Here is a 12,668-nt window from a genome sequence, read left to right as displayed (position 1 = left end):
CCCCCAAAAAAAAGAAGAAGATTAAATGGTGGAAGGATGAGAGGAAATGTGGAATGCAATTTCATGCATGGAAATGCACGTCTCTTGACTTGTTGCGTTCAGCTATGAGGAAATGATGTAGTACTGATTTAAAGGAATAAAACAGTACCAAACAGGATAGAAAACAGAGAATAAAATTCCTGATTATGGAGTAATTCTGACAAATCTAGAGAAGGGGTAAAACAGTAATTTGATAACAAAAATTAGGGTTCATAAGGGGAAGCTAGACCACTGATTTCAGATGTGAATTAATCAAATATCAGTAGCCTAAATAGGTAGTGAAAACAGATTCAATTTCCGATGTGGAATGACCTAAACATAGCTGTAATGGAGGTAGGGGCAGAATCGTAAAAAAAGAATTATCTTAATATCTGACCATCAGAATTGTCTCAGATTTGAATCTGATCATATTTTGACGAAATGGAGGGTCTGGTCAAAAGTTGGATTTGATCGGATGGCTGAATTGCTTAATAAAAAAAAACACCTTGTATCCAACCTTCTAGAAACTAGGGTTTTAGTTGGATAAATGAAGAACAGTACTTACTTGGTAATGGATGAAAAATGTAGATGGAAGAAGAAAAAAGGAGGGAGGGAAGAATAGGGGTAGAGGAATGGCTATATTAGCCTATGTCTCTCACCCTTAGCTCTCACAGCTGATGAACACAACCTACCTCAGGCAAATCCTTGCAAATAGCAAGAGAGAATTTCATTCAATAGTAATTGTCTTTTTTGTTACAACAACGTCTTTGTATAGAGGTTAAGGACTCCAACACATACTAGGACTCAAAATAGGAAACAACTGAAATTAGCTACTTGACATAGGACATTAGCTTTGTTCAGTAAATAACGAAAGACATAAATAGACTCTTACTAGGACTCCTAAAAGACAAACTTAAGACTCCAACATGGAGTTCTGACTTAAATAAAGCAAAAAAATCATATCAAGACTAGGACTCTTAACTAAACTAATGAAGTAAATCTCGTTTTCCTAATTTCTACCCATATTTTAGGCCACTTTGCGAAGAAACCCATGGGATCAATGGCCCAACACCTACATAACCCAACGATAGTTCAAGAACTCGATTGGAACGACTGTATTGCCAGGGGTTGAAACGATATGTCCTGTGACTTTTAAAAGTCACAGGTTTCGACCATGTATCGACATGTTTCGGCCAAATTCAACGAAATTTCCAAAACATGGGGAATTTCGACCAAACGAACTGGTTCGACCCTTTGGGTGGAACAAGGTTCTATATAAATTAGTTTGAAAAGAAACCCAAGCCTTTTATTAGTAGAATTTGATCCTCTCTCCTTAGTTTTTTCTCCTAGGAGTGGAAAAATTGGGAAACAATGGAGATTTCCATTTTTTTCCTAACAAAGTTGAATTTAAGGGTGGTTCTTGCTTCAGCTAGGTTGGGATACCTATCTGATGTTGATGATGCATCTTATAGATGGGCAGTGATAGACTACCAAGACAATTGTGTCCAAAACATATCATGGGGCGCATATGTGGTGCATTCAGAGGAGCGGCTACGACATCTGCAATGGTACATAGCTCGTGGGATGGAACCGCCTAGACACTCTACTTGGAATTAACTTTTGAATGTTGAGTGTTGATTGTTGTCACTTGAGTGTTAAGTGTTGATTTGTTGAGTGTTGAGTACTTGAGTGTTGACTATTGAGAGATTATTCATGATGATGTAATATTTTTCTTTATTTTGGATCATTTGGATTATGTATTGTGTATTGTTGTAGATTGTAGACTATATATAGTATTGACTATGTAATTATGTAGTATAGTTTTAGAATTTCAGTAAAAAATCCAGCGTAATGATTATCGGACCTTTGGTTCACTACACAAGTATGACTTAATGTGTTTTTTTCTTATGAAACTAATGATGTGAATGTGTTTTAGAAATGTCTAAAATAGGATGTACACAAAAAATAGGCCAAAAAAAAAAAAAAAAACTGTTTGGGAGTCAAAACCTAGGTTTCCTCGAAATTCCCCGGTTTTGACAAAAATTTTGGTCTCCCCAAGGGTCGAAACCTTGAACCTTGAACCTTGAACCTTGAACCTTGAACCTTGAACCCAACCCAAGTCTTATTTGCAATAAAATAAACCCTTTAAGTGATTTATCTGCATCAGGATGCCTTTCAAACCATTTTTCAGACGTCCAAACCCTAGATTTGGCCGTTGGAATCGAGGCCAAGTGCAAGTCTCTTATCATTTGTTTCTTTTTCATCTATTTTCCCCCATCTTATTGAACTAGTTAAGCAGGTAATAGGTTTCAAAGCATACATGTTTGATGCAGAATGTGGCATGTAAACCCACACGTCTGACATGGGTAGGTTAGTTTTCCTCTTATTATTTATGGATCAGGCTAAGTATTTTTTTTTTTTCTTTTGCAGAGATATCAAATGTGCTAATATTTTGGTGCATACAAGTGGATCTGTGAAACTTGCAGATTTTGGATTGGCAAAGGTTTCTTCCACAAGTTCCAGCATTTTCATATTTCTTACAGTTTTAACGTCAGTGTCAATTTCTCAATTTTACATTGATGTTTGTGCACCTTCACAGGCCACCAAATTAAATGATGTGAAATCCTGCAAGGGCACTGCATTCTGGATGGCTCCTGAGGTTTGCAAATTTCTTTTGTTGACTGTACTGTTCACTATTTTGTAGTTATTATATTATGTCATGCCAGTTCTTGGAAAGATATATGCGTGGCTTTAAATGTTGCCTAATATGGTAGAAGTTTGTGATATTGGTTAACTGTTTGGGTTTTATTAGGAATTTCTCTAGTAATTAAAAAAAAAAATCCTTTGGCTTTGTTAGTTTCAATATAAAATGGGTGGAAGTAAAGAAAAGGAGAATTAAAATTATGAATTTGTTTCATCAAAATAAAAATGAAGGAACATATAAAGTTCTACATTGGGGCTCGCCATTGTATACCGAAAGAATGTAAAAGAAAGTATTTACTTCCCTACTTTATTTTACTTTTGGGCATTTTACGTTGAAACAAGAAAGGGCCCTCAGGACTATCTCAAGTGCTCGGGGTAGGAATGCAACTTTAGGTCATTATTAGTTGTTTTCATAATTCACATAGGAATGCAAGAATTCTAACGTACTTGCTATTGTTTAAACACCAGCATTGGATCTTTTGGACCATCCAAATCCATATTGTTATCAAATAGGACTGATTCAATTTATCATGGCCAATCAAGCAGTATTATCAGGTTTTTAACCACGGAATTGGTCAATCCTTTTGTTTGGATTGTTTGCTCTGGTTTGTATTATTCAGGAATGTCGGACTTCGGATACTGATCCTTAAATCCTTTAGGATACCAAAGCTAAATGGGTTTGCTTTGAGTGGCTAACTTTTGTGTGCTTGAGGAAGAGTTGACATTGGGAAGTTTCTGCCATGCCTGGTGTCCTGTGTTTATCCTATCAAGTTGCACATTTTTACAAGTTCCTTGCTAACTGATTTAGGTTATGCCAGCTGATGTGTTAGATGGGTTTTGACACTGGTGTTATGTGTTGACTCTATAGGAGTTGGATCTGGTTGACCTCAAATCATTAAATATGTGGTCTTATATACAAATATTTTAATCGGGATGAGTTCATGGACTAATGCACAACACAGGATTTATGAGTTTCTTTTGAACCTGGAAGACCTTCGTAGACAACAATGAGCTTGTTCCTTGGGGAACCCTTTACAGGCTTATGGGGAAGCATGTGAAGCTTAGAATTAACATCATAGTAGATGGCATTCCAAATCATGTCAAAAAAGTAGTTGGATTTCGATCTTTGAAGATTTCATTCCATCTAGACGTGGTTGATGGTGGCGCAGAAGATGAGCTTTCCAGTAGTGTTATAGATAGAAGATCCAACATAAGTCATATCAACCCAAACCTATTCCCTAAGAAGGGGAAGAACTCTTCTTCCACGAGGCCAATAGGTACTGAGGACTCTTTTCCAAAATAGTGAAGAGAAGGAGCAATAGGGAAAAATATGATCAGGATCCTCCGCCCCATTCCAGTAGAGACAACTAGTTGGGGGGAATTCGTATATACTGGTAGAGGAGAAAGGATTGGGTGGGGAGGTAGTTGGAGAGGGCCCTTCAGGCAGTGAAATCATGGTGGGGGAAATGTGCCTTTGAACCAAACAATCTTATGCCAGATGATGAGAGGATTGTGAGTACGAACAAAATTCCAAGTTGAGGAGGAGCCAAAGATGCCAGAAGTGCGAGGGGGTCTAAGGATATTTTGGGATTCTTAGTCTCTAATTTGGGCAAGGATATGTTTTGGGATTGAAAGTAGAAAGAAAATAAATAAGTTTAAGTGAATAGTATGAGTGATTGAGTAGTGGAGGGGTGATCGAATAACAGAGGCTGGTTTTTCATAGGATCCGTTGCTTTGATGATTTGGAGCAGTGAAAAACATGGCGAATAAAAAAACTGTAAAATGATGGAGACAGGCAAGAAAAGAAGTGTCTAGGAAAAATCATTTTGCTACTTGGTCAAATTAAGAACTTATGGTGACATTTTTCCAAAATCAGAGCAAAATCACATAATTGACGATTTTGTGATCAAACTTATGCGAATGTCAAGCAAACAAACATCTAGGAGTAACTAGATGCAAAAGAAAACCATCCAAACAATTTGGTTTTGTGCCAAGTAGATCCACGACAAAGGCTATTTATCTATTGAGGAGGCTTATTGAAAGTTATAGAGCTTACAAGAAGGATCTCCATATGGTCTTTATTGACATTGAAAAAGCATATGACAAGTCCTAGATTTTTAATCCAACATGTCCTAGTTAAGAGAGGGGTGTAGAGTATGTATGTGGGTATAATTAAGGACATGTATGAGGGTACGGTGAATAGTGTGAGAGATGCGGATCCGTATTCCAAGGACTGAAATCGGATCGCTTAGGGCCCACTTAGACACTCAATAAAACAAAGACAATAACCAATGACCGGTTGTATTGAAATAAAGCTTCAACTAAATGGCAGGATTGTAATTAAACAGAAGTTATAAAGAGGGTGGCAGAGTTGTAAATAAGCACAATTTAAAACCCTTTTAGAGTGAAATAAGTGAAGGACAGATCTGGAATTAATCCCAAAGAAAAGCTCAGTTATGAAAATTAATTTGATGGAGGGGTTAAGATGAAATAGAATTTCAGAACTAGGGGCCTTATAAGAATATCAGGAAAAGGGGTTAAAATGCAATATAAAGAAAATGTCTTCTTCTACCTTTGGTGTAACGTTGAAGACCAGAACACGATGGAAAAATCAGTGGCAGCCTCTTGAGAGGAAATCGTCACCAGGCTTCGGTTTGCCCTGAAATTTCAAACATGGGCTACGAACCCTGTGACCTCTTGATTCCGGCAGATAGGTACTTCAAACAGCAAACAATGAAGATCCAAAAAAATCCTGCAACTCAGATCTGGCAATAGCAGAGCTCAGATATCGGTCTGGTTTTGATTTATAACCATTAAAGCCAAGTTTTGGAAGAGCTGCTCTTGGGTTGGTGTCGCCTATTGGTAGGGAACCTTCTACCACAGTCTTAGTCCAGAAAACTTAAAGGAGAAAGAGGTCGATCCTCTAAACTGGGGCTGTATCTATCGCCCAGAACAGGGGTTCAGCCAGCAAGGGAGAAATAATAAAAAAGGAGACGAAAATAAGGAGGGAAGATGAAGATAAGAGAAGAAAGTGAATCTCAGAGAGGGAGGAAAAGAGGGTCAGCAGCCATGGCAGCCATCGCTTCAAACCAAAAAACATAAATTTTCCAATTCATTCAATTCAAAAATCCCATTAGAGTTCAATAAACCTATTTAAAGACTGAAAAAAGACCTACTTTCCTATTTGAAACAAATATTGCATCTAACTAAAATAGAAATAAAATTCTCACTCAAATAAAAATCTACTGTACTAATTCTAACTCTAAAAAGGAAAGTAAATAAAAGATATTCTAAGTCCATCGCCAAACTGCATCAGTGAGATATGTGGGAGATCAAGTCAAAGAATTCCCAATTACGACTGGGCTACATCAAGGTTCGGCCTTAAGCCCTTATTTGTTTGCGCTTATCATGGATGAGTTAACCAAGAACATTCTAAATGAGGTCCCCTAGTGTATACTCTTCGTCAAAGATATCGTTTTAGTGGATGAGTCCAAAGCATGGATTAACATTAAGTTGGAGCTATGGAGATCAACCTTTGAAACAAGAGGTTTCAGGATTAGTGGATCGAAGATGGAGTTATGATGTGTAACTTCAGTCACTCTATGATTGATAATAAAATGGTGAAATTGAGGAAAGAGAGATCCCACAAAGTGATTATTTTAAATATTTGGGATTAATCATAAATAAAGAAAGTGACAGAGGATGATGTTTCTCAAAGAATTAAAGGGGGATAGATGAAGTGGAGAGATGCGTTTGGAGTGTTGTGTGACTGGTGTATCCCTTTAAAGTTAAGGGAAAACTCTATAGGACCATTGTGAGACCAGCTATGATGTATGGAGCGGAATGTTGGGCAGTTAAGATATGTCATATAGAGAAGATGTGTGGTAGAGATGAGGATGTTAAGATGAATGTGCTGCAAAATTATGAAAGATAAAGTAACGAAGGAGCATATTAGAGCTGATTTGAGAGTTGTTTCGATCAATGACAAGCTTTGAGAATGCCGCTTGAGGTGGTATATTCATTTCTAACGGAGGCCTATCTACACCCCAATAAGGAGTGATATGATTCTGATTGAAGGAGCTACAAGAGCTAAGGGCAAGCCTAAAATGACCATAGGAGAAGTTGTGAGGAATGATATACGTAGTTTGGGTCTTGTACCAATTATTACCTTGGATAGAGCCTATTGGAGAGCAGGATCCATTTAACTTTTAGTTGAGATTCCCCTGACTTGTTGGGCTGTGTCTCTCCTCTTACTTCCATCTTTCAACTTTCATCTCTCACTTTTCATTTTGCATTCTTCATCTTTTATTTTTCGTGTTTCATTTTTTATTTTTCATCTCTTCCCCTCCTCCCTTTCTCTATTTAGACTTCAGCTTTCCTTACTTATATTGTCTGGATCCATGTAGCCGACCTCATGAAGTTGGGATAAGGCTTAATAAGTTGTTGTAATCTCAATATCCTCATGTCAGTTCCACTTATTTGTTTGTGTTGTTTCTTTGTTAGGCAATATTCAGCCTCATACAGCATTTTTGGCCTTATAGGCATATAGCTCTCTTATTAAATCATCCTTTTGAGTTATGGTTGGAGGCATCTATTGAATAACAGTTTAGAAGCACCTTGTCACTTCACTCACCTTGCTCTCATTCTATAAGCAATTTCTACTTCTGTTTTTCTTCAGTTATGATCGATCCTATATAGTGAAACCTATTACTCTGAGGCTCCCTGTCGTTTATCCTAACCATTTAATTTCACAACTATTTTTATTGAAGTTACAAAAGTTAGTGAGAATATATCCTAGATTCCTAGGTAGTGAGAATATTTCTACCACATGGAAGGGTGATGTGGAAAAAGTTTCCTAATCATAAAAATTAATTCTTACAGAAAATAATATATATATATATATATATATATATTATGTAGATCAACCAACTCATAGACCATATCATACAGTGATGCAAACCTTTTCCTAAACATGCACCTATTTTTGACCCATCGAAGGGTGATATGGAAATCCTACTGGTTGAATATGTAGGGAATGGTCTTAATTGGGCATGTGTAACATTTCAGACTCAAATTCAATCATATGCCCTCCCATTCATTGGCAGATTCCCTTGTATTTTTCAGCTGTCCCATATTAGCATGCACCCTCTGCATGGTTCACCTATTGCCTGTGTCAAATGGCCGAAACGAGCAAAGTGAACCAAAGTTTGACGCATTATTTCGCGATTTTGGTTTATCTCTCATAAAGAAATCAACTGTATGTGATTCTGATTTGAGCTTCCAGAGGAATTGAACTGATCTAAATTGGGGAACCATGAGCCATCGAGATCCTTTTTCGTCTTGTTTTGTTGTTTTCTTGTTTTTATAATCTGCATCCTTTCTGGTGGCACCTCCATCAAAATCTTGTCTTAGTTCTTCACATCAGCTTGCTTTAAATATTCTTCTACTTCAAGAATAATATTCTATAATTGGTCTATGTTTTGATAAAATCTGTGGTCAAGTAGAGGATTTGTTTGGTTGATGATTAGTACTGCTGGATGGAAACACAGAAATGAATATGTTCTTGACGCCTGGATATTTTTTGTAGTCTGTTCCTCATATTAAGTTGTGTGAATGCAGGTTGTTAAAAGGAAGCCACATGGCTATGGACCTCCAGCTGATATATGGAGCCTTGGTTGCACAGTTCTAGAGATGTTAACGCGTAAAGTTCCTTACTCTCCTTTAGAATGGGTAAGTCAATTATTTCTTTTAAGTTCATATTTTTTTTCCCCAAATTTTATGTGATTTTGGTTTTGTTTTCTTTCCTTTCTTCCTGCCTTTCTTTTTGACTGGTTAATTTCAAAAAATGTGTATGAAATGATGAATTGTTGCTAAGAGGGGAGGAAAGGATACAGGGAAGAAAGACAAACTAGAAAAAGTATCATCAAATGGGGAGAAGCCCCTAGAAACATGGATCACCCCCATCCTTTACTTGGCCAACTCATTTGCTAACTCATTTATCCTTCTTGGCATCCAGTGAAATGTTATGTTCTCCAAAGAACTGGGTTCGGCATCTCTTTGATGAAGAAAGAAAGCCACCTAAATCTCCTGACATAAAGCAAACCGACACACATTGGCAACTACCTTTGCAATAAAGCCCTAGGATCAAAGCCTGTATAAGACTAGATTGATAACCAGTGGTTAATGATCAAGTGAAATTGATGTGTCACATGACTGTTGAACCGAAGCCTGCCTACAACTGAAATGAATAACCCAACTATCCGTTGTCAATAGGTCCCCATAACCAGGTTGGCCTTGAGCATGTATTTGTGCCCAATACCAGAGATCTCTGGTTTTCCAGACAGGCATACATCCATTTGAATCTGATGAAGCTCTCAGGAAAGAGAGAACAGGGATTGCGCATTGGCACCATCAAACTGTGGAATGAAGAAATGATTTCCTGTCAATCCCTCAGACTGGAGTTAAACATGATGTCTCTGAATACCTCAGCTGTGGATGCCCATTTGAGTAACCGTACTGCTGATCAAATGACTAGCTGCATTGACCAACAGTGATCCTGGAATATATGTTATTTGGTCCTCCCTGTTGCTCTTGGTAGCAGCTAGCAACGCAAATGTTCATAAAATTTCCCTAGCGCCATAAGTGGCGCAAATGCTAGTTTCTGCACAAGTTGATATCATTTGGAATTTGTCCATTCCAAGTCTAAGAGCACTAGGCATCACCTAGACAATACTTCTCCCTTCCAAATGAATATTACTTCGTTATTTACTGGCCTGTTGGCTTCTGGAGTCTTTTACTGAAAATATCCCATATTCTCAGTAAGAAGATGAAGGAAAAAGAAAAAAGAGTGCTCATATTTAACCAGTTATTTTTTTTTTCTCCCCCCACCATAGTTGTCACGGCGTCAAATCGATCAAAGACGGTGGAGGGGTGGCTAATCGATTTGGCGATGAATCGCCCATTATGGCGTTGCCATGGCGGTCAAATCGCCCATGTGTCATTTTTAATTTTCCCTATTTTCTAAAGTTATTTAGTATGCTACTTTTTTATTTCCCCTATTTTCTAAAGTTATTTAGCATGCTACAAACCTACAATATATACCCTATAACATATAAAACCAACATTAAACAACATCAGATATCAAAAATCAACATAGCCCTATCAAAATCACCCTGCATTTTACAAAAAATCGACCGCCTAGTGAATTAGGCGTGACCTGGAGTCCATGGCGGTGCCATGGTGACGCCTATCAGCCAATGGCGACTGCCATTTGTGAGTCACGTAAATCGTAGCACTGCAATGAACTTCTTTTTTAGCCAGGACGCCAAATCGCCGCCTTGGCGACGCCATGACAACTATGCCCCCCACCCCCTCCTCCTCCCCGCCCTAAAATGTAATTTATTTCCATATTGACATGGCAACATACATTTAGTTAAATACAAATCACTGTAAAACTTAAAAGCCACAGTTAAATTTTTAATTCTCATCTCATGTGGCATGGAGTTGGAGGGTAATATTCTGAGAGGCCTCACATTCAAGTAGCTAATTTGTGATGCTTTGGAGCCAGGTCTGGATGGAAGAGAGAGGAAAGATTGGTTCAAAAGTTTGAACTGATTTATGTGACCTTTTACTGTGTTGCTAGTTGACCTATTATCTTATTAGACACTGTTTCTCATTGGTTTCTGCATTTTCTGGATCCAGTGGCACCAGCCAACTATCATGTAGCTTGCAGTTGATTCATGTTGATGATGTTATTCATTTTGGGTACTAATTTTTGGCATATTTTTCATTTCAAGTAGTATTTATATTACTTCTACATATTTTTGATTATCTAGCTTTTATTTCTGTTATTGAACCTAATATGATCTAAGTTATTTCATATGTATATCCCACAATATATCAGTTGGAAGACTGGATCCGTCTCTTCCTTACCCATCCATGATACTGACATGAGAAGTGCATGAACAAGCAGTCTACTCTTTCTCAGTTTTCAGTGTATCCATTTCCTTGTTTTTCTATATTATGGTTTAATGAATATATTGCCTCACCAGTCATCCATATTTCCATAAAAATAGTATGGTATTCAGAGGCTAGAATTTGTTGTGGTTTTACAGCTGTTTTTCTTCCTGACATGGCAGATGCAAGCATTATTTAAGATTGGCAAGGGAATACCACCACCTGTTCCCGATACTCTATCCAGAGATGCTCAGGATTTCATCCACCAATGTTTACGAGTTAATCCAGATGACCGGCCGACTGCTGCTCTGCTCTTGAACCATCCATTTTTGCAGAGGTCTCTGTCAGCTTCATCAGTCCCAGGATCTCCACTTCATAACAGCAGATGGTCTTGAAGTTTGTCTTCCATCAAGTTTGGTCATGAAAGATATGAGGTAAGATCATTTCATTTGTTACCAAGCTTTTCTAAATCAAGTGTGCTGCCATCTGTTAATTTAGACCATTGTGGCAAAATTGGGCACCTTTGGGACACTGTTCAAGTTTTCATCACTGGTGAAGTTTCAGTTCAAAATGAGGAGAGGGTTTCGGTTCAAAATGAGGAGAGGAATGGCTGTAAAAGTGAGTTCGAAGTTCCAGAAATTGCAGAAATGCCACTATATTCCATTGCATATTTGCAATGAAATGGCATTGTTATAATTATGAAAATATTGACTTACTTTTTAACCATTTAATTTGTTTCAAACTGAAATTTGTTCATTGAGATGATTGTGTGATCCTCTATCACATTGACCCATCCATGGTTCACGAATTTTTGTGACACATACCAAAGGTAATGATGGGTCGAACAGTTTTCACAACTCTACTGAGGCAAGATGGAAATTAGTGCAGCATCTTCATTTATTTATTTATTTTTCATTGTAACTATAGAACAGATTCTGCAAAGCTATTTCTTTCTGCTATTGATATCATCTAATTCATTGATTTGCTGCTGGTTGTGTGCAGCCTTAACTTGGCTCAGTTCTTATCATATCCAATGGGGTGTGCATACTGCTGAAACCCTTAAACCTTCAATGCTGCATACAAAAGGTTAAATCTGACCATGAATCTAGAGCACCAGAAGGTCATGCTTTTTTCTGCTGTTTTTATTTTTCCTGTTGGAAGATTCTCTGGATTGGGGAGCAACCTGTATTTTTTCGCTGTACCTATTTTTTCCCAGCCTCTATTTTTTCAGTGTGCAATCCTTTGGTGGGACGAGGCAAAATTTGTTTTATTTTTTTTTTCCTTGTAAAATTGAAAATTAGTATGTATATATGTTCAAAATGTACTAAATGCAATTATTTTTGGCTGAAGTCTCATGCATTGGAATTTTTTGGATTTTGGGTGCCTACTAAATTATTTTTTTATGAGATATTTAATGTTTTTGTATGTTGTGTTGATACATATTTTTGGATTGTGGAGGAGTGTTGTTTAAACCAGAGATGAATTGTGCCATACACTGAATTGCCGAAGGAGCATACCGAGCAAGGCAGATATATTCTTAACAACTGGAGAAATATCCAAGGTGTAGAGTTGATGGATATGGCCTTGATTTCTGCACTGTAAAGACTTCTATTTGAAGATCATTGGATCATATGATTCTGCAATGGCATGTAGTATGGCTACCTAGATTGATGCCCCGTTTCCACCGCTGCTGAAGGAAGAAAGTTGAACCCAATTCTACTCTTGTTCCTTTCTTCATCTGAAGCTGCATCACAATTTTTCTTGAAGAAAACCTGGATCGAAAGATCTCCAGGATTGCACATGATTGGGGCATAGTTGAGAGTTGTGCAGGAGAAGCAAATTGCTGTAGGGAAATGATCTTGTTGATGATAAGTTGGTCACATACTTTCCCTCTGAGGGAAGCTTGACCTGAATCAAATCTAGTGATCCAGAGACCTGCTTGATCTCTAATGTAACTTTAATTCCTATATCAGGTAAGATTGAATGCTAGA

At 37.6% G+C, this 12,668-nt stretch overlaps 1 protein-coding gene across 1 annotated transcript in view; it reads left to right on the top strand.

Moving 5' to 3' along the window:
* LOC122094756 overlaps nt 1-12,668 on the top strand; it is a 43,431-nt gene that overhangs the window by 11,902 nt on the left and 18,861 nt on the right. Inside the window, exons 5-8 of the mRNA XM_042665357.1 lie at nt 2,449-2,521; nt 2,618-2,677; nt 8,341-8,451; nt 10,860-11,071. Of these exons, the coding sequence (XP_042521291.1) occupies nt 2,449-2,521; nt 2,618-2,677; nt 8,341-8,451; nt 10,860-11,071 (456 nt within the window). The remainder of the gene's footprint in view (nt 1-2,448; nt 2,522-2,617; nt 2,678-8,340; nt 8,452-10,859; nt 11,072-12,668) is intronic.

Source organism: Macadamia integrifolia, chromosome 12, assembly GCF_013358625.1.
Source record: "Macadamia integrifolia cultivar HAES 741 chromosome 12, SCU_Mint_v3, whole genome shotgun sequence".
Taxonomy (NCBI): domain Eukaryota; kingdom Viridiplantae; phylum Streptophyta; class Magnoliopsida; order Proteales; family Proteaceae; genus Macadamia; species Macadamia integrifolia.
Note: the sequence above shows the minus strand (reverse complement) of the source record. Positions and strands in the feature narration are given on the sequence as shown.